The 21,354-nt window shown below is 39.0% G+C and overlaps 2 protein-coding genes across 3 annotated transcripts; one reads left to right on the forward strand and one right to left on the reverse strand.

Moving 5' to 3' along the window:
• Positions 1 to 40: 40 nt before the first annotated feature.
• ccdc59 (coiled-coil domain containing 59) lies at positions 41 to 3,646 on the reverse strand. Its single transcript, XM_042511390.1, has 4 exons — positions 3,415 to 3,646; positions 2,283 to 2,643; positions 782 to 890; positions 41 to 539 (listed from the first exon to the last, which is right to left on the reverse strand). The coding sequence occupies exons 1-4, from the start codon at positions 3,557 to 3,559 to the stop codon at positions 372 to 374; spliced, it is 783 nt and encodes a 260-aa protein (XP_042367324.1). The 5' UTR covers positions 3,560 to 3,646; the 3' UTR covers positions 41 to 371.
• Positions 3,647 to 4,685: 1,039 nt separating this feature from the next.
• On the forward strand, positions 4,686 to 20,596 carry mettl25 (methyltransferase like 25). Of its 2 annotated transcripts, none has more exons than XM_042510936.1 (12): positions 4,686 to 4,953; positions 6,027 to 6,194; positions 6,346 to 6,452; positions 7,193 to 7,759; positions 8,066 to 8,213; positions 10,942 to 11,036; positions 12,104 to 12,133; positions 12,698 to 12,771; positions 14,482 to 14,575; positions 16,058 to 16,132; positions 16,586 to 16,657; positions 20,000 to 20,596. In XM_042510936.1, exons 1-12 carry the CDS (start codon positions 4,734 to 4,736, stop codon positions 20,105 to 20,107), a joined length of 1,758 nt encoding a protein of 585 aa, XP_042366870.1. In that variant the 5' UTR covers positions 4,686 to 4,733; the 3' UTR covers positions 20,108 to 20,596. The 2 variants fall into 2 exon arrangements, with proteins under 2 accessions (XP_042366870.1, XP_042366871.1); XM_042510937.1 differs by having other exon boundaries at positions 6,349 to 6,452.
• Positions 20,597 to 21,354: the final 758 nt, after the last annotated feature.

The raw sequence follows: 21,354 nt of genomic DNA on the forward strand, positions 1-21,354 counted from the left end.
AACTGTCATACGCTGCCCATTTTAAATGAGCAGCCTGTTGTGAGAAGCTAAAGCATTTATTGATTAAAAAAAGCTCTTACATTAACGTGTTTTCCTCTATTTTTCTTCATGTCTTACAATGCCATCTTGTGGTCTGAGATTAAAATGAGCAACAGAATTTGTTTTTCAGGGCCAGTAGAGCTGGAAAAAACATAATACAGAGGTTAAGATTGCCACTAAAAACAGTGTTTTTGTGTGTGTGTGTGTGTGAAAAGCACAGTCCTGATCGTCCTCTGGTAAATATGTACATCAGTCTTTTTAAATACCAGTCAAGTAAAGACAAAGTCCACCCTTTTCCCGTTCGTCCTGCGGCATCAGCTCTGAGTTTTGAGTCATTTCCCACCTCCTTTAGTGATCTTTTGAAGCAAATACTCCATTTGGAGGTTCAGATTGGGCTGTCCTTTCTTGGTCTTTTTGCTCAGCATCTGAAACGTCTCCATCTTTTTCTGTTTGTACCTCTGAATGGCTTCTTCTCTTTGCTGCTTGTTCTTCAGGTACTCCTGGGATTATAAAGACAAATACAAAAGAACGAGACAAGCCGTCAGTGGAAATTCAGACTGCAATTTGATTTGGAGTCACAAAAATCGAAATCTGTGAAACTTATTTTTTCATGAGTAGTAGTTCGAGCCTGTATGGCTAAATCTGGCACATTTTCAAGACTGACTCGTGTGCTCATGTTATTAATGTGCACTGTCCCTTCTTGAGTCAAATAAATAAATAAACATAAGGAGAAAGACTTCACCTCTTTCTTCTTTTTCCGTTTTTCTCTGATTGCCTCAAATTCCTCTTTCGTCTTCTGGTAGGACGTCTTCTTCAGCAGTTTTTTCCTCATGCGGTTACTCATTGGAAGACTGGAAGACAATATCATAAAGGCATTTTTAGTCTGTGTTTCCCAATCTGCTTCAAATTAACAGTAGTAGAATTAAATAGATAAATAAATAAATAAACCACACTTGAATTTAGGCTATTTTCATATTTCCACTTTAACTGACAGTTTTTTGTCTGTGGATTGCAAGCATTTATACACACTAAAGTCAAATATACATTGCAATAATTTGATTTAAAAATAATAATATCAAATGTTGCACCCACCACTTAAAAGATTACTCCACAGATTTAGCACTGCACCACATTAATATGATTTTCAAGTCATGATGGAGACTTTAAAAAAAAAAAAATGGATGAATATCCATGCGATGGAACCACCGCTATGAGCTGCACTTGAAACTGCCTACATACCGATTTAGCCAAAATGTAGCATGAAGTATTAAGTGTGCAAACATTAACAAAATCTGCAGTATGCCAAAAAAAACCCCCCGATGTGGTACTGATTCAGAAAAATCTCCACAAAGCATCAGACCTCACTTACCACAGTGCAAAATGCTGGAACATTCTTAACACACATCATCGTTGACACGATGGACATCAACAGTCGCTCCTTATTTGAGAGCAAGGAGGAACATAAATGTAATGATTTTTTAAAAATATATATTTTCTGTAAGAAAAAGAACTCAGAATCGCGACTAGGCTTCAGCCTTTCTGTGGCAAAGCTATCACTGCATTTCTCCTAAATAACAACAAAGCCATTACGTTTATTTAATATCATCGACTTTTGATATCACAGAGACAGCAACATTAGCCGACCTCACTGAGCTGTCAATAAGACAACACGACATGCATAATTTTAACGTTAAGTTATATTGTTTTCCACTTTCCAAATGTGGAAATCTGCTAAATCTGGCCTAGTGACTGGAAATATGTGAAACGTATTTAACAGTTTCACATACATACTCTATATGTGCTGTATCAGGCAGTTTCAAATACAGCCTTGTATTCTATTTCGACAAAATTTGTTGGATTTTTTTAACTTGAGGTCTTCAGCCCAAACTGACGCTGACTCAAGTGACATCCCTACAGGCAATTTATCATAATTAACGCATCTCCTACTGGACAAAGAAAAGCTAAACCTAAAGACCTGTAAATAAATACTCTGATGTGAAAAAAATTCAATTGAGTTCCCCTTTAAATTTACATTTCATAGAACTTAAACCAGCCGAGGCACAAGCACTGAAAGTCTAAAGATTCAAACCAGATTGCACAACTGCTCCCATGTGCAACACTTATCCCTCAAAATGTTTCTTAATACAATCAGTTGGTCCCTTGCAGTAACTCAGACACTCAAAAATTTAAGCTAAACTTCATCTTTTGAGAGAATCATGTTTTAGAGCTGCATGTTGTCTCACCTGTCTTTCTCTGAAGCTGCTGTTGGCTCAGGATTTACAGAATCTGTCTGCTCAGATCCACCAGTAACTTCTGGATCTGGTTCAGCAGCTTCACTCTGTTGAGCAGCAGCATCATTTTCACCTGTCTCCTCTCCCTTCTCCTGCCCTTTCATTCTCAGTTTACTCCTGTTCAATCTGTTGGTCCAGGCCTCGTTCTTCAGTTTCTCTGCCTCGGCCATGTAGAGATGCCTGAGGTGTTCTGGGTAATCCTCCTTGTACAATTCGTTGAACTCAGGGTTCTTCTTCTTCTTCTTCTCCCTCCGCAGCAGCTTGTTGTACTCATGTTTGACTTTTTGCTTCCTCTTTAAAGCAAATCCCTGACCTGAGGACAGAAGACAGACACACCATGATATAACAAGTAAATATATTACCACTACTATTGATAATAATAATAACAATAATAATAAACTTTCATACAAGAAATGCATCCCAACGTGCTTTACAGCAGAGAAATTACATGCATTAAGTGCCTCACATGAAAAGACATAGAAGGCATAAATACATAACAAACCCTGCATGTACGAAAAAAAGATAAGATCAGAATAGCATACATAGATAGCTTTACATGGATAAAACCCGCTTGATAATACTAATGAAAGTAAGAATAAAATAAGGATAAAAATAAAATGCTCAAAATGCATAAAAGCCACTGAGATTATATTCCCTAATATGAAATTATTACATTATTAAAAATGAAGCTAAAAATAGAGCATATAAAGCGTAATATTACGGAAATGCAACATTTTAAAGCTGTGCAGTAGTGCCTAAGTGTATATTCTATTTTTAAAGGGTTATTTGGTGACCCAGTTTTTGCCGAATTCATTAGAAGACCCTGACATTTCGTAAAGCACATTGAAAAATAATGTAGCCAGAATTTAAGCTTGACATTTAGAAATACCAGCTTAAATTTAGAGATTTTTGACTTGAGTTTGGCATCTTTATAAAGACATTTATATAAACGTGTGTAGCGGCTGCGTCCCATTGTTGGCTTTCTTTTTATTAAAATATAGCTGGGTGAATTAACCAAACGCCCACAAGTTAGCTAACTGCTTTTCTATACCACTTTTATTAGCTTTGTTCAGTAAAAACTTACCTTCTTTGACGCTGCCTTCGTACACTTTATTTTCGGGAATCCATTTCCTCTTCTTGACACCCGGTGCGTTATTTTGCGATTTCTTCCAGTTACCACCTTTCGCTGTAAACTTCTTATTCTTCATTTTTTGATCCGTCGGCGCCATTTGAGTTAAATATATAGCAAACGTGAAATGTTTACAAAACTCATGCGGGCTGCATGCTTTGGAAGTCCTTTACAGGCGCGATATGATGACGCGTCTAAGGCAGACGTGAAAAATCGAGTACAGATCATCAAATTTCGATCACATTTATTTTAACTTCTGAGGCGATTCATTTAACACGAGGACAAAATACACATTTATAATAATGGACGAAATGCTCAAATAAATAAATGAACAAAGAAATAACTTATAAATATATATTTATATTCCCATTGTTGGCTTTATTTTTATTAAAATATAGCTGGGTGAATTAACCAAACGCCCACAAGTTAGCTAACTGCTTTTCTATACCACTTTTATTAGCTTTGTTCAGTAAAAACTTACCTTCTTTGACGCTGCCTTCGTACACTCATTAAACGTAATATATGTTACTTTTATACAAGAAACATATATTTTTTATTTCTCCAGAACCAGATCTTTGTGATAAAGGCATAAATTGTACTGAAACATGACCTTGTATGAGAGTTGACAATTTCTATAGATTTTTTTTTGTAGTTTTTACCTTGTGGTTTTATTGCCTTTTGTCCTCTCTCACGATATTTATGCGATGACCTTTTATTATTATTATTATTATTATTCTTATTATTATATTACTACTGTTTTTTTTTTTAAATCTATTTATTGATGTACAGCACTTCGGTCACTGTGTTGTTTTTAAATGTGCTCTTAAATAGATTTGGATTGGACTCAGTCGTGCAGCAGCTGAGTGGTTATGGTATCTGCCTCAAAACTGCAAGATATCTAGATCAATTCAAACTGTAAGCCATTGCTGATATTATATATTTGCTTTTGGTTGTTAAAAAGCAGGAAATGAAAACTTCTTAAAATGTACAAAATATTAAGGGGTTTTAAATGGTTTTCTGGCTTTTAATTTGAACCAATCATAACGTTCCTTGCATAGGTTACGGTTGTAAAGGGCAACAATCCAATCAACTGACTTTAATTATTCTTCATTATTTTCAAAGAAATAGTTAAAATAGAAATGAGTTAAAATAGCATGCGCTGCAAAAATCATCGAACTGTATTTTTCGACTGCTCACGTCTGCTTGTACATCAGCAGTGGACGACTTCCTGCATGCTTCACTTTATCTCGGGCCTTTTTTGACAGCTTTTTAATATGTTTTCCTCCTCACACAGCCTCGCAGAAATTCAACGTCGAATAGATAAAGTGAAACGGTTTCTGTCTGTGACTTTGAGCATCGCCAATGCCCACACTGTGGAGAGTTTTTACACCCACGACGTGTGGAGCCGCTTCATGTGTGTGTGTCCTGAGGAGGTCCTGTCAGCTGTGAGCTCCTTTAGTGAGCAGCAGAGGGAGCCAGAGCTCAAAACTGCAGGTAAACACACACCCAGCTGCCCTGAAAACGGCACAGTTTGTGTAAGGGCATCGTGGGTGCCACTGTAACCAAAGGCTTTGTTCATATTTAACAAATTTTATAACAATGCTTCATAGATGCTGGTTGCAGTCTGTTATCCTCACTCACTGGACGCCTCTAAATCTCCCTGAATCTTACACACTGTTCCTTTAAGTATGATAAAACACATTTGCAGAAAAAGTATGGCTGCAGCTCACAGAAAATGGTCAACTATCAGATTCTATGACTTTTCTCAATAATAATAATAATAATAATAATAATAATAATAATAATAATAATAATGTGACAAAGAATGATTAAAAACAGCTGAAATTGTTATGACGGTCACAAACTCTGTTTGACACAGATGATGGTCTAACAGCTGTTGTGGATTATCTGGATCAAAATCAATTGATTAACAAGCATTTATTAATATTTTACAAACAACCATTGCATATTATAAAGTAGTAGGTGTAAACACGGGCCAAAAGATTTTTTTTTTTCAAAACCAGGAAACCCAAAAGCTGTTCTGGTTAATTTTGATGAATTAACACACACACACACACACACACACACACACACACACACACTTTGTTTTTTGAGAAGCAAACAGATTTCATGGCGACTATTTCTTTAAATGAAAGTGGTTTTCAGCACTGTTCACAGTGAGGTTTGTGGCTTTTCCATCTTGCAGTTGAATTTTCAGAATGTAATTTTTCCATTGCTGAAAAAATAAAATTGCACCCCCCTCCTTTGTACTGGGGTTGCAGCATAAAACTTAAGCTATCTGCATAGCTGGATACCACTCGCGGTAAGCAAGACAATGTGTTTTTGTTGTAGTTTTGTTGTTGTTTGGGTGAACTCACCTTTAAGTGATTCCATCTCTAGCTCTAAAATACGAGTGTGTAATGTTTTAGTATCCTCCATGCACACCGAACGCAATACAAAATTCAACCTAATACAAAAAAGCTCAAACAATAGATGTTTTAAAAAAAATAATCTAGCACAATCTGGTGCAATAATACCATTTCTTCTGTGTTTGTCTCCCCAAACAGAGCAGTCCAGGACCACATTCGGGTTTTGCGATGATACAAAGCGGCTGGTTGATACCTGTGAGCTGCTGCAGGCGGCCAGGGCCCACTCTCTGCCGGGCCTTGGAGTCTGCATGAGCAGAGACGAGCTCCTGCAGGCCCTCAGGTCTAATGCTCCACCTGCAGGGACAGGTAGGGAAGAAAGGACCGTCTGAACACAGTGTCTCACGCTGAGAGAAGGAAACCAGTGTCCAGCTGTTCAGAAATTGATTTGGGGTCTTTGTAAAGGATAAAGTTTTGGGGCAAATATGACTTTGAGTAAAACGTGTTCTGTCTGACCCAGGAGCAGAGCTGGAGACGGATGAGTTCATGAACTCGAAGAAGTCTCATGAGGTCCAGTCCATGTCTGAGGTGGTGGCGTGTCTGGCTCAGCACTGTCGGGTCAAACAGGTAAAGGAACATTTTTATGCCTCCGAGCCGGCAACAGGACAGCCGTGGCCAGAGGCGTGATGTTTTCGGGTTGTCCGTCTGTCCATATGAACATACTTCCCATTCATGTGAACTTGATATCTCAAGAACTCATGTTAGAATTTATTCAAATTTGGCACAAACCTCCACCTGAACTCAGTGATGAACTGGTAAGATTTTAGCGGTTAAAGGTCACTGTGACTCATAAACTCAAAATCTCATGAAGGCCTGAAGGGAATTTCTTTAAATGTGGCACAAACATCCACCTGAACTCAAAGATTAAGTGATTAAATGTTGGTGTTCAAAAGTTAAGGTGACCTTGTATCAATCTCATTCTTGTGAATGCGATATCTCGAGAAGGCCCTGCTGGAATCCCCTCAAATTTGGCACAATTTGATTAGATTTTGGTTTTCAAACTTAACTTAACTGTGAACTCCTGAAATGTTTTTGGCCATAACTCAAGAATTCAGGTGCTAATTATGATCAAATTTCACACAAATGACAAAATGATGAAGTCATGACACTTTATATCCAAAAGGTCGACTTCACTGTGACATCATAATGTTCTGCAATAATACTTTTATGGCCATTATTCAATGCTTTGATTCAGGGACAGAAGGAGAGACATTTGGTCAGACAGGACTAAAAACAGATGGAAATTTTTATCCCAGTAATCTGATTTTTGTATTGGTTTTCTTTTCCATCTCTTCTCTCCCACTCAGGTGATAGATGTAGGCTCGGGGAAGGGCTACCTGAGCTCCTTCCTGTCTCTGCAGTACGGCCTCCGGGTCTACGGCATCGACTCATCCAGCACCAACACCCACGGAGCCCAGGAGAGGAACAGGAAGCTGAAGAAGTTCTCCAGGGCGTATCAGAAACGCAACAAGGCTGCGAGAGCACAGGGAGAGGTCACAAATTCACCCCAGGAGGAGTTAGTAGAAATAAAGCCGGGACTGGATCGAGACGATGATGTGTTAGATATTGATGGAGCAGGAACTGTGTCAAAAGAAGAGGAGAAAGTCAGCCTATCAGACATCAACACTGCAGTGGAAAGCTATTCAGAGCCAGAGGAGCTTTTCCTTAGCGCCCTATCAGTGGATGCAATACAGCCTACATCTCCCAGAATTCCCCCCAGCCAGCTGAGTACCGAGGAGAGAGAGAGGAGAAAGAGGGAGAACCTGGAGAGGAAAGCTCAGAACAGAAGCACCAGCTCCAGCGTCATGTTTTCTCCCCTCACGTCATACGTTACTGCGGAAACGGAGCTCCGAGAGCTCATCAACGAGCTGGAGGTGAGCAACACCCCCCCCAAAAAAAAAGAAAAGAAATGTTGAAAATAGATTTACTGTGTGCTTGGGCAGCCGTGGTGGTGCAGATAGGAGGCCAGCCGCACAGTAAAGTAGCAAAGCCCGATTCCCAAAGCGGCTCCTGAAATTACAAGTCTGCCACAGCAGCTGGAGTTTGCATTACCAGAGCAAGTGTGGGATGTTATCGCGGTGCCAAATCTGCAGCGCGTCATCATCAATAAATTTTACCATCGATCTCCACCCCCTCCTCTCTGCTCTCTCCTTTCTCTGCGTGCTTTCTCCGAATTCCAGGATGCGGTCATGGTCGGCCTGCACACGTGTGGCGACTTGGCTCCCAGCACCCTGAGGATGTTTGTGGCTAAAGCGGAGCTGGCCGCAGTCTGCAGCGTGGGCTGCTGCTATCACCTGCTGTCTGAGGAGTTCGACCCTGCCGGACAGGGTAACCACACACACACACACACACGCACTGTGACACACGCAGATACAGATCACAGACAGGGACAGATTAGTGTGTTTGCGTCTGTCTCTCACACACACTCCACCCGTCTTAAGCGAACATATGGTTTCCGTTGTCCACAGAGCTCCCAGTCTGTCTCTCTCTTTCTCTCTCCTTCTTCTATCACTCACGCACGTCCCATAATCCCACCTCAGACACCTGCAGCGTTCGCCTCATCACTCTGATCCAATCTGCAATGAAATATCATCTTCCCACGCCAAGCCACATAAACACTTATAGTCATATTTTATAGTAAACAAGTCAAATGTTCCGCTGAGAGTCCAGAGACTCAGCCAAGTTACCCTTCTGGAGTTTGAGTTGAGCTCAGAAATTCGCTGTTCGAGCCATTAGAGCGGATTTATGGCTTTAGGATGGCTGTTAAACGCGGCTGAGAATGAGATTTTTTGACCTTTCTGATTGATCCTGTAAATATCATGTTGTATTTACTCTCGGTTTAGTAGGACTTTGCTGTTATTTAGTCAGCCTGGAATTCCACAATGAGGAGATTGTATAACCATGTTCCTAAAAACGTTTGGATGCTGAGTAAATAAAAACCAGTGGTGGAATTTAACCAGGTGCTGTACTTAAGTACAAATTTGAGTTACTTGAGCTTTTTTCATCCCACTTTTTAAAATTTGACCTCACTTTACTACATTTATGAGAAAGCTTTAATCAGTAGTTACTTTACAAATTAAGATTTTTGCATAAAAATCAGAAGAAACATTTTAAAAATATGTTTTTTCATATATATTAAACTCCTCAGCAGTTAACACAAGTACAGCTGAAATTTATCAATTAACTGATTGACAGAAAATTAACTGGCAACTATTTTTGATGAACATTTAAGATGTTTGCTCGTTTATTTTGAATAATTTTAGGGTTTTTTTTTTTGTAGATTTTATTGGATATGAACACTTTGAGTACATGTTTCTGATAATACTTACCTACTTTTACTTCAGTAACATTTTTAATGCAAGACTTTTATTTGCTTTCCCACGGTAGAGTCTTAACTTGCATTTATAGATGCAGCAACAAACTGTGTTTACTGACAATGTTTTTCCAAAGTGCTCCGGAGCCCATGTAGTAATATCCTTTATCCTTTCAGTTTTGGTTTTTAGCTTTGCTCCTAAATTCCTTTCAATTGTGCATTGAGAAATGTTGCCCCCAAACTCAGAATGAGTGTATATTTTACAAAAAACAATGAAGGTTTATCAGTTTTAACATTAAATATCTTGTCCTTATACTGCATTTAATTGAATCTAGGTTGAAATAGATATACCCATGGCTGCATTCTCTTTTTATTTACACAGCAACCCAACATTTTTGTTGCCTCACCTCAGAGGTCAATCAAGGTGCCAAAAGACATGATGATAGCTGGTATCGTCCTGGTTTCATGCTCCTTCGCAGCACACTTTACGAGGTATGAAACCGTCATGCTGGGACTGCGTATTCTGCAAATCTGTGAGAAAGAGCCATCGCTACAGTCGATACAGTATCGCGTCATCTCTTGTTAACAGCGTGACCTTCGACCCTCACGTCATCGGGGCTCCGTCGCAGCTCCAGCCAAGAGCGAGCGGAAAATGATATCACGACAGCTGATTGAAAACACTCTTTCTCGAACTCCAGCTTGATCTTTTAAAGACGTGAACAAAGGCACTCACACACACACACACACACACTCACACTCTTTCTCTCCCCTGTTGGCCCTACAGTCGTTCTGGGATTCAGGCCAGCTTCTGTGGTGGCCTATCTCACCCTAAAAAAAGAGCTAAAGAGCTGAAAAGCTTCATTATGGAACGCTACATTTATGCGATTTGGGAATGAAGCAATTCCTTAAATGCATCATCCATGTTTAACACCATATGTGGAATCGAGACTCCGATCTCAAGCTGTTTACTCACAACAAGACGAGTACATTTAGGCGTCTGGAGCCACTCTACAGAAAATATTTGCAAGTGTACGATCGATGTAGAAATATTTGTCTCTCTAAATAGGAGTGCATGTACGTGGCCACTTCAGATGTGAACTCTAGCTACTATAAACAGCTCCGAGTACGTACTGTAATGCACCCTTCAGGAGGAGGAAAGGCCTGTCCACTTCAATTGCCCTCCGAGGGCCTGTGTCAGCCAGCCATGCGCCTACCGGTGCAGAGAGGACGCTAACCTGATGGCTAACATGTTAGCATGTCCAGAACAGTTTGGGAGAGCCCGAGCAGCTGCAGTTATACATGTTATAACTGCGTCTTTTGACCGTGTCCCTCTGGATTCACTGCGCTTTGGCCTCAGTCACTGACCCTTTTAGAGATGACATGAAAACAATGGCAGGCTGTCAAGTAGTCACACTCTGTACCCTCCCACTGGGAATCTGTGTGTGTGTGTGTGTGTGTGTGTGTGTTTGTGTGTGTGCTATGGTTAGAAATGTGTGGCGCCTATTACTTAAGTCTTAATTCTCGTATTCACAGAAGCAAACAAAAAGAGGAAGATAGACGTCTTTGTCTTCATGACTTCAAAACTAAAATGTTTCCCACTTGTGCTCTCTTGAAGTTTCCCCAACCACCAAATATTTGAAATTCATACCCGCTGATTGCAGCTGTTTGGAAAAAAAACCCCACATTAATCAAGTGAACTGATCAATCAGTTCACCCCCATTATCTCTGTGTGCTCCCTCACAGAGAGTTCGCACGGCGTGTGTGGTTTCCCTCTGAGTCAGTACCTCCACGACCAGTCGTGGTTCTGCGGAAGGAACGCCAGGATGTCGGCATGTTTGGTGAGTTTTACACCACAAAAAAAGCGCTCAGCAGCATCTTTACTACATAAACATGTCTTCAGTCAACTGTTTTATATTTCCTGTTGGTAATGAGCAGACCATGTGGATTAAGAAGTATTTTCATGATTTTTTTTGCTCGATTATTTTTATTGTCTCCCATGTTTCCCGTTGTCGTTTGTGTCTGTGTTTCTCTGTTTTGTATTTTAGGATTTTTATTATGTGCTCTGCAAATAAAGTTTGATTTGACTTGCTGTTGACGGACGGCAGCAGCAAAACGTGTTTTAACCACCAAAAAAAAAAAGGTCCCACCCAAAAAATACAGATTTTGGTTTAAGTGTACACTATATATTTAGTGTATGTTCACCTCTTTACCTTGTGATTAGACAGTGATTTCTGGTGAGGAAATTAATTCGACATATATTTCTCTTAAAAGCCAGTCGTGATTTTAACATCGCTGATCACAGGAGCTACCGGTCGATTGCTGCCTCCATAAATTATATTGTTTGTGTTATGGTGTGACTTTGGTTTTTTAAAGGGGTTAGTTAGATATAGTCTCTCGAAGCAGCCGCAGACCAGCAGCTTCTGTGTTCGGGGAGACAAAATCACTGCTTTTGTCAGTGGAGTCTGGTGGCATAAACGAGAGCATAGATGAGGAACTACACACTGTCTGGTAGAGAGGGAAAACGATGAAAACGTTCTAAATATAGTGCACACTTCAACTTTTTAAGATTATAGGTGGGTGAAATGCATACTGTTGCCGCCCCGCGTCCACAGCAGTGCAATGCTTCCATTCCCTTTTATCCATGCTTAGTATAAGTCGTTGAAAACTATCATATTTTTGTCCAGCAGGTAAGATATATATCTTGTGGCGCTAGTCCATGTGTACCGCTGTATAATATACTGCTGTATTAGCAGACGGCTCCACGGGTACTCCCAAAATACCTGAAAATATTTTATTCATGAGTTTATTTAACATTTAGTACTTTTTTCTTACCTTTGCAACTAGAGCTCAGTGTTTCCCAAGATTTATTTTGGCCTAACGCTTTTTTTTCTCCTCTCAATAACAGGCACTCGAGAGAGTTTCCCTCGGCCAAGGGGTAAGTAAGACGCGCACACCAACTGTAATCAATATATACATTATTAGTCACCATCGCACAAGAATGGGAGTTAAATGTCTTTCTTCAAACTGTCATGACTTCATGCACATCAAAACAAATCTATCAGAATGTTTTAAACATAAAATTTGGGGCATTCACAATCACTGAAACCTGTGTTATCTTCAGATCTTTAAACAATCAGCCCGTTAATTCTGCTATTGTTTCAAGTCTGTGATTGACTCCAGTGTTTTTATTTGAAATGTGGAGCTCAGAGCTCTGGGCCGAAGCCTGATACATGATACCAGCAGCCATTAATATGGAATGTTTATAAATATTAATGCAATCACGGCAAGATTGATTACTTGTTGGAACTGGGGTCTGAATCCAAAAACAGCCCTGATTGCCTGCTAGCCGTGCATCAGGCTCGGAAAGTGTCGGAAATATTCATCAACTGTTCGCACACATGCTGGAAAAGGAATCACGAGGGAATAGCAAACTTTTTAAGTGAAAATTACTGTAAACAGGGTTGTGTTGAGTCAAGTCTTCTTTGATTTTTTTCTGCAGATTCAGATGGAGTCTCTGTTTTATCGGGCGGTTCTTCATGTAATTCTGAGGGATCACTACAGCTGCTTTAAAAGGTAACATCCAGCAGTTAACATCTGGCATCACTTTAATGAGAGGAATTACAGCAAGTGTATCACACTTTAATGTTATCTGGTTGTTATTTCATAGTGTGCACATTTAATAACACCTGAGGTAAAGCTTCACATTTCAGAAGCATTATGCAGGATAGAAACTTTTGGGTTTTTTTTACTCTGGAAGTTCTTGTTCCTGTTTTATTTTTTTTCCAGTTTGCATCGTACGCTTTAGTGGTGGCACAAAATGGTTGATTAAGATAAGGATTAGCCAACAATTTTAATGGTCAGTTGACTTTTTTTTCAAGTAAAAATGACAAACATTTACTGTGTTTCAGCCTCTTAAATGTGTTTATGTGGTTTTAAATAGAATATTTTTGGGTCTTGGACTGTCTGTCAGACAAAAATAAGCAATTTGCAGATGTCAACTTTGGCTGTAGGAATTGTGTAGCATATTTTCTGCTTTTATCCTACAGAGTTGTACTGCATTCACTCGAGAAAATATGCTGCTTTGTGAGCATTTCCATGAAAATATTTTTTTCAGTAGTTCTTAGATAATATCCTCATTAATTCAGAAGAAAAGAGCATATTTCTTTTCCATGAAAACCTTTTTTTTTTAAATCTGAAATGATCATCACACTATTTTATATAATCAAGAATTAAACCTTTCATTCTGGTGATTTTTTTTTTTAAGTTTAAGATGACGTGTTAATTCAAAAAAATGTGAAGAATTTGTTTCCAATGGAAACATTATCATTATTTGTTAATTCAGGAAAAAAGGGGACATATTTGATTATTTTTTTTAAGTAAATGCAGAATGCTTCCATATTTTTCTTATATTGTATAGAGTGAATTAAGGAGGGGAACCGCTGAATGTAGAAAAGTTAGAAATTTGATATTCTAATATGTGCACAAATCAATGTCATTCAGGACACTGATGGTTTTGGAGTAGCGGCTCCTCTATCTGGATTGCAACATTTTATAGTTTCTCACTTTCACTTCTGCATTCAGCAGCTCCGTTATATAATATTTTATTGTGTGAAAAATAAGTTAAACAAAACATTCGATAATAAAAAAGATAGCTGCATCCTTTATGGACTTGCTGTTTTTTATTCATTGATATTAATCTTTTGTGCTCATGGAATACCCTGAAGAACATGAAGAAAAGGCAGAATAAACCGCAGTTTGGTCTTGGTTCAGTTTGTTGAGCTCTACTTTCCAATTATGAGTAACTGCTGGCTCTCAAAGTTTGAAACCTGCTGGTTTAAACCCATAAAATCTAAAGTTATGGGGTCATTTGCTTTTGTTATTTTGCATTCCTAATGAGTGAGAATTTTCAGGCATTTCGGTCCAGATATTCAGTGCATTACAGTTCTTGCTCTCCTCTAACTAACTAAATTGAACTGTAGACAGGTTGACATTAGCTCTTATCAAATGCCTTCAAAGACAAGGAGCATCCTCTTCTGCCCTGTGACCTTTTGTTTAATGACTAACATCAGATCAGGATCGAAAACCCATTACTTTTGTCTGAGGAGCACCTATTCATCACAGTTTAGTCCTTTAGACATGTTAAACAGTTTGATTCTGGTTGCCAAGGATGTGATTCAGGGAATACAACAGGAAAGTAAAGGAGTGAGTGCTGTTTATTTCACTGGGCAGAGATGGGATGTTCAGGGATTGAGAATGATGTATGTTTGTGTATTTGCTCTGCAGTGAAAAGAGAGTTGGGAATGTCTACTCCAAGGCTAAATCCTTTGTGGACTACGTTCGCCGAGCTCTACGCAAACTGGAACTGGATGAATCGAAGGTCAGAAACACAATAATAACAAAAAACAAGACTGTCCAGAGACACACAGAGGAAAGAGTCATCATTTGGCGCTAATGTGGGGAAATTGTTTCCTTGTTGATGTTTATTGAGAAAATATTTCAGTTCATGTCGGGTTAGTTAGTGAAATACACAACCCTTTGAGAACCCTGTTCGCACCTGGTTTTAACGTGTCTCAACTGGTTGGATCATAAGTGGACATCTCTAAGTCCAAGTATGAATGCACAGTTTGTCCTCAATGCGTCTTTAGATCTGATTGCTTAGACAGACCATATTTGGTGGTCATATGGCCACATGGTCATTTCAGCTGACATCTTCTGCTTAGGTGGAAGTACGTTTCACTGCAACCTCCCAGCTTTTCTTCCTACCGCTCCTCCTGATATCTCTGTCCACCCACAATGTCTGAAAGAAGAACTAGACACAGTGTTGGAGGCAGGAACCCATACGTAGCCGTACGGACATCGATCTAAACCCTGGATCTTTTTTGTGTTTCACCACGGATGACGCTCAAATGCAGGCGAAGTTGTAACCAGATTCATCCAGCTCCTGCTGTGTTTCCTCTTCAACGACGATGCAGAGGAACATCTGCACCTCGTTGATCGCCCACTGAACAGGGTTTGGGCGCCAGCATTTTCAGACCAAAAAAGAACTGGCTCTAGCATTTGGAGTCCCTGTTGCAATCAGTGGGATGTTTAAAAATAGCGTTTGTGCATCGGGTCTTTGTCAAGCAAAGCTGTAGATTCTCTCTTGACCAATCAACGGATTGTAGTGTTTCTAACTTCACTTGTTAGTATCAGATTAGAGTGCTAGCTACTTCAACAGAAGAGTAATGAAAACACGGGATGCACTCGAGTGTTTTTTGTTGGTACCATCCACAATTTCTAACAATGGAAACTCAAAAATAACTGTTCTAATGCTTAACAAACTGAACTGAACTGCTTGGTGGAAACGAGGCATCTGTCGAATTGGCTTCAAAGGTTAGCTCCGGTCCTAGGGGCTTGGTTTACATCCGAAATATGGCTGTGCAGCCATTTCATCATCTTCTTACAGTTTCTGGCAGCTTAGGCACAAGAAGTGCTGCCTTCCAGCGAATAAAGTAACTACACGTTTGGTCTGAAACTCAACGCCAGGTGTCAACAGACAGACTTAGAGCTGTTGATTTGTATTGTATCACTCGAGATGCATGTAAACACCAGGTGTAAACAAGGTCTTGGTTTAGGGTGTTGCCAGGCACCGGGATGTTGAGGTCATCTAAATCCCTGGGTATCCATGGGAATACGGATGACGTGTTTCTGTCTGTGTAATGTCACTTGCAACTCCAGAAGACATAAACCTTTTTTTCTTTTCCTTTTCCTCCTTCAACTCCTCTTCATGTTCACCTTTCATTTCGACCTTCATATTCCCCAGTATTAACTATTAAAGCTCGTATTTTGACCACATGCATGACGCTCTCTTTCTGTTCAGCTCTCTGACAGCGACATCCAGGATTACCACGACACATACAGACCACGAATGGACGAGATGCACGCCTTTAATTTGGTGAGTCCTCTATACATTTTTAACAGAACTGGTTAGCACGAAAAACATTTTCATTCCTGTAAAATGAGATGTATAATGGCAATAAATTGCAGACCATTAAGTGAGATCATTGCAGTCTGTAGGGAAGTAATACAGAAATGATTGTACAGAAATGAGAAGAAAACCAGCCTCTGGTTTCAGCTGAGGCCACTAATTGTGGTGTCAACCAACATACCAATTTTCGTTCATGATATAAAGCAGTGAAATGGTTTTTGGGTTTTGCCCACCAGCTACTGGGGAAATCACTGGTCATGGTGAGTTTGAGTATGTATGTAGATTCAGTATTAGAAACAGCCTAAAAGGGATAATTTACAAGCACTTTGTTTCACATAGATAAAGATCCCTGTGGGAAACACTGACATGAAATAAATAAATATTTATTTTAAGTCCTCTCTTGTCTTCATTTTTTTGCAGTTGAAAGTAACCCTGGCTCCCTGTATTGAAGGTCTGGTTTTGCTCGATCGCCTCTGCTACCTGAAAGAACAGGTAAATTCATTTCAATCTCTCATTGCAGAAAATGAATTAGTTTTGGAGGTGTGGCTCTGCTCCCATGATTTGGCAGAAACCTGGAATGCTCAAAAGTCACATGATCATGGAGTGATACTGAAAAGACTCTGCGGGGAAACAGGCTGTGGTGTAGCAGCAAAAGAGTATGCAAAAGGCCCTATTTAAACGATGTGCATGCATGATCTGAAGACAACAAGTATCACGGGACATTTAAGCAGCAAGACTAAAAAGTGTAGTTATAAACTTTACAGAAGAGACAGAAGTTAATGTTGAGATGAATAAAAAGGTTACGTTGCTCCTTGTCTTTAAATGTGCACAGCGTCTCTCTTAATCGAGAGTCAGCAGCTCTGCTCTGCTGACTGCTTTGTTCACATTTAAGAAAATGTAATTCATATTTCCCTCATTAATGATGTATTATTTCACCCAGCCGTAACCCACCCGCACGTCTCAGTGTGTGTAACAAGCAGAGAGTTCATGAGCAGTGAGCCCGCCGATGTTTGCGCATCTTATTATCTGCATAATGAACCCTTTAAATAGCAGGAAAGTACTGCACCATTCTGATTTTCAGCCAGGCTTTTGTTTTGGTCAATGATGAAATAGCATGTTAAAATAATAAATAAAAATATATAATATATAATAAATAGTGTGTGGAACATCCGACGTCATCCTCCTCTACAGCCGAGCTCAACAGTCTGGACTTTGTTAAAAACCAGAATTAAAGTTCTTTATATAACAAAAATGAGACCTTTTTTCAAATCTTTTTGTTAATTATGTGACAGGGTAGGAAATGTGAATCTATTTTAGGCAATATTTTATTTAGGGCTACTTGATGGTGAGAGTTATCATTAGAATCTATTCACAGTATATTTTCTCATCTTTTGATTTCTAAAATGTCATTAGAAGTTTCCAGAGCCCATGGTGAGGTTTTCACATTGATAGTTTCAAAACACAAAGATACACTCTTTCTATTACAAAAGCCCAAGAAAACCAGCAGATATTCACATTTCTGAAGCTATAACTAGTAAATCTTTGCTTTTGGAAAAAAAAAGTTAGTGATTAATTTTTCCGTCAAAATTTTGATTATTTTTTTCTGTACCTAATACCCAAGCAATTAGCAGATATAATTGTACATGTAATCTTACATTTTTGTGAGTAAAAGTCTCAAACCCACTCTGAAAACAAATTTAAACACCAGAAAATATAGAACAAAGCTTTAGTAACATTTAAATAAGTGCAGTTGCAACTCAGTGATTCACATCAGCAGTCATGTGAAGCACAGGCCTCACTTATTCTCATTTTTCAGCAGGAGTCCTCTTTATAATTTACTCGTACAGCTTGTTGATTGGGAATTGAAATTTGCTTCCCAGTTGATGAAAGCGAACCCACAGAAATCTCCGCTGAGATCTAGAAAACTTTTTAAATTTTTTTTTATTCAGCCCACTGACAATATTAAAGGTGTTGTCTAAATTAAAGCCAGCCGGCAATTTAACGTCTCGTGCTTCTGCAGCCAAACATAACATGCTGATCTTTAGCCTGAGTCACTGCGATGAGAAATGAACACGCTGAAAGCTTTGAAGTCGTGATTACATGCGTGGCTGTGTGTCGGATGGACTTCCCCAATAGGGTTGAATAATCAAACAATATAACGTCAAGAGCGCCGGTCAGCTTTGAGGGATCTCCCTGGAGGAGGAGCGGAGGAGGAGAAAGAGGAGGTGATGTATGGATGTGAATATGATCCATGTGATGATAAGTGTGCTGAAGCGTGTTCAGCCTTAAAAAATGATATAAACACACGCAGATCAGGTTGTCCTGTTTTCAGAACTCTGATTATTATCCAAAATATAGTGTAACTTTCCACAGGTTTCCATAGTGTCTTCAGACCCCTGCTGCAAACACTAAGGCACTTATTAACCCTTTGGAATCTAAGGGTTGTTTTTTTTTTTGTAGGCCAACGCAGAAGTTAGCATTTCCCTGGTTTTGTGGTGAGAATTTTAGTAACACAAATGCAACCGATTACGAGCAGCTAAACACTGTTTGTATCTGGTTTCACTCTTTAAGGAACTTCTCAAAGTGCTTAACACAGCACAAGAAGCATAAAGGCTATTTTAATTGCATGATTAGAAGGCTAACATAGAATAATGCATGAACAGCCCCGAGAATAACCTGAAGTTTTCCCGTTTTACCCGTTTTCACTAGGGCTGCAGCAACATACCGGTTTTTAGATTTACCGTGATTTGAAAATTGCTGATTATCATACTGTGCACATTTGCTTATCTATGATATCTTTTTGAAAAATCAACTGGATATAGATCTTTTTTAGTTATTTTCGCACACTTACATCAAAAAAGTAGTTTGGAGTCTTGATTTCAATGATAAAACACATGTTCAACCAAAACAAATCTTTCCGTTGATATTCCTCTAAGGGTCATTCTGACTAGTTTCCACAGTAGAACCCTCTTATAATGACCATGTCTGTCTGGGTCAGAAATCATTTTCTTTATTTCTAGCACAGATTACCATCTGATTGACATTTGACAATGGTGGCAATACTAGCCAGTATTATTTATCCACATGATAAGGAAAGCTTCAACCACAGGTGGATTTCCCCGTGCGCATTTCTCTCTCCATCACAGCTTTGACTGTTGTTTTAGTAGACTACACAAGGTCACTTGAGGAACGCCAAGTTTCGCTGCTGCATCTAGTGGGCTCATTTTTAGCAGTTTGTCATAAGCTTTGAAGAGTCTTTTCATCGAGAGAAAATTATTTTTTTCCTATCATGATTTTAATGAGCATGCAACACCAGCCTCAGATACCCAGCTGGAAGCAGACCAGCTACCACGAGGTAAGTATGACAGGAACTGAGTAGAAAAAATGAAATTACTACATGTTTTTCAATTTGTTGTCATGTATTAAAAGACCAAAATGAACACTGTAAATTGACTATTTAATTACAATAAGTAAATTATTTAAAAAATGTATATAGGAATTATTCTGTACAAGCTTTTCGATGCATGTAAATGGTTTCATTACTGTAACTGTAATTACTATATGCAGATTCTACTGTACTACTAAATGACCTACAACTAAACAGCTAGCCATCAATAAAGACAAACTTGTTTTACACATGAACAGGAGTCCACCTGACACAATATTTGTACAGATGTTTCTTCTCTGGGGATTCAGTAGAGAAATCTTTAATCGGGAGAACATCATACGGCGGAGGATGCCAGAGGTCACAAAGCCAAACTGGGAGGAGAATCATTTAATGTCCATGTGTTTTTTATTTGGTTCTTTTGTGTTTTATTGTTTTATGTCTTGCAGGAGGATTTACCATTCTCTGCACTGGTGCAACTCTTTGATCCCCTGCTGTCACCGAGATGTTACGCCGTCGTCGGACTGAAGAGTTATGAGGACAGAATTTCATTTTGATGAACTTATACATATGCACATGATTATAACGCGCTGCTTCAGAGGTCATGATTATACATGATTGTATCAGCAATCGCACTTGAGTGTATGTGCTTGTTTTGATTATATGTATGATTTAATCTAAGTGTTGTAATTTATTTATGCAGTCTCTTTCAGCAACATCTTGTTCTGTTTTATATACTTTACTGTTTTTGATGAAAAATAAATCTCTGTGTTTTTTAGCGTTTAGTCCTTGACTGTGTGCTTCCTCATGAAAACACATGCTCAAAACACCTGGAAAAACTGTCAGTCCTGTTTGATTGAATTGTATCCATCTCAGCCTTTTGTCTTCATGTTTCGTGACCCTTCTTTTTAAGGAGCGTTCAGGGAGCCGGGGCCATTGTGGGATTTAGGGAAGCTCGGATCCCCTCTGTTGACAGGTCTGGAAACCCCATTTTTAGGTTCCCAAACCGGAGGAAGTAGGGGGAAAGATAGACAGGGCAAGAGGCGCCCTTGACCCCATTTAATCTTTACTTCTGTTTTGCTTTGTGCTCGGTCATTCAATAAATCACGCTCTTCTTACATGTTTGATAACAAATGTTTTAGTCTTGAGTGCACATGAATTATGGTTGTTGGAATTACACTAAAGCCCACAGAAAAAGGACCCAAGAGTTAAGTTAATGGAGCATTTAGGGGACCAAATACATCAAATTATTTTACAGTGGTTTAAAATATAGCCTACTATTTCAAATACTACAAGTGGCAATTTGTTATAATTACGGATGCTTGATGTTTTTCGATCAATTTCACCTCTTAGTGTGTAAAAAAAAAGAAAAGAAATATGACTTGATTAAGAAAATATATTCATACATTAAGTTATAATACTTGAATATACTATACTATAATACTTAAGAGTACATGAAAAGTAGTAAGCTTGCCAAACTCAAAGCAGCCAAAGTGATAAATAGTTAAAATAGGTAACCTAGTTCAAGAAAAGTTTCATTGTTGAAATACTGAAGCCAGAAGTACTGTATTAATGGCTGAAGTAGTAAGCAGAAAGTAATGACAGCACAGTGAATAGCTTTGATCACATATTTTCCCTCATACCTGTAGTGCTATTTATATATTTATTTTTGATGTGTTGCAGAGCGTCAGAGATATTGGCCGTAGAGATGTCTGGCTTCTCTCCGATATAATGGAACTAGATGGCACTCAGCTTGTGGTGCTCAAAGCACCAAAAAAAAAAATATCTGAAAAACTCAGCAATG

The sequence above is a fragment of the Plectropomus leopardus genome, chromosome 22 (assembly GCF_008729295.1).
Source record: "Plectropomus leopardus isolate mb chromosome 22, YSFRI_Pleo_2.0, whole genome shotgun sequence".
NCBI classification, from domain to species: domain Eukaryota; kingdom Metazoa; phylum Chordata; class Actinopteri; order Perciformes; family Serranidae; genus Plectropomus; species Plectropomus leopardus.

Excerpts from the sequence above, each read along its gene's own strand:
- ccdc59 (XM_042511390.1), bottom strand. The coding sequence starts at position 3,559 with ATGGCGCCGACGGATCAAAAAATGAAGAATAAGAAGTTTACAGCGAAA. Across the intron at positions 2,644-3,414 it reads CGAAGGCAGCGTCAAAGAAG|GTCAGGGATTTGCTTTAAAG; the intron begins GTAAGTTTTTAC and ends TTCTGTCCTCAG. Across the intron at positions 540-781 it reads AACGGAAAAAGAAGAAAGAG|GAGTACCTGAAGAACAAGCA; the intron begins GTGAAGTCTTTC and ends TTATAATCCCAG.
- mettl25 (XM_042510936.1), top strand. The coding sequence starts at position 4,734 with ATGTTTTCCTCCTCACACAGCCTCGCAGAAATTCAACGTCGAATAGAT. Across the intron at positions 4,954-6,026 it reads GCCAGAGCTCAAAACTGCAG|AGCAGTCCAGGACCACATTC; the intron begins GTAAACACACAC and ends CTCCCCAAACAG. Across the intron at positions 16,133-16,585 it reads AGATGCACGCCTTTAATTTG|TTGAAAGTAACCCTGGCTCC; the intron begins GTGAGTCCTCTA and ends ATTTTTTTGCAG.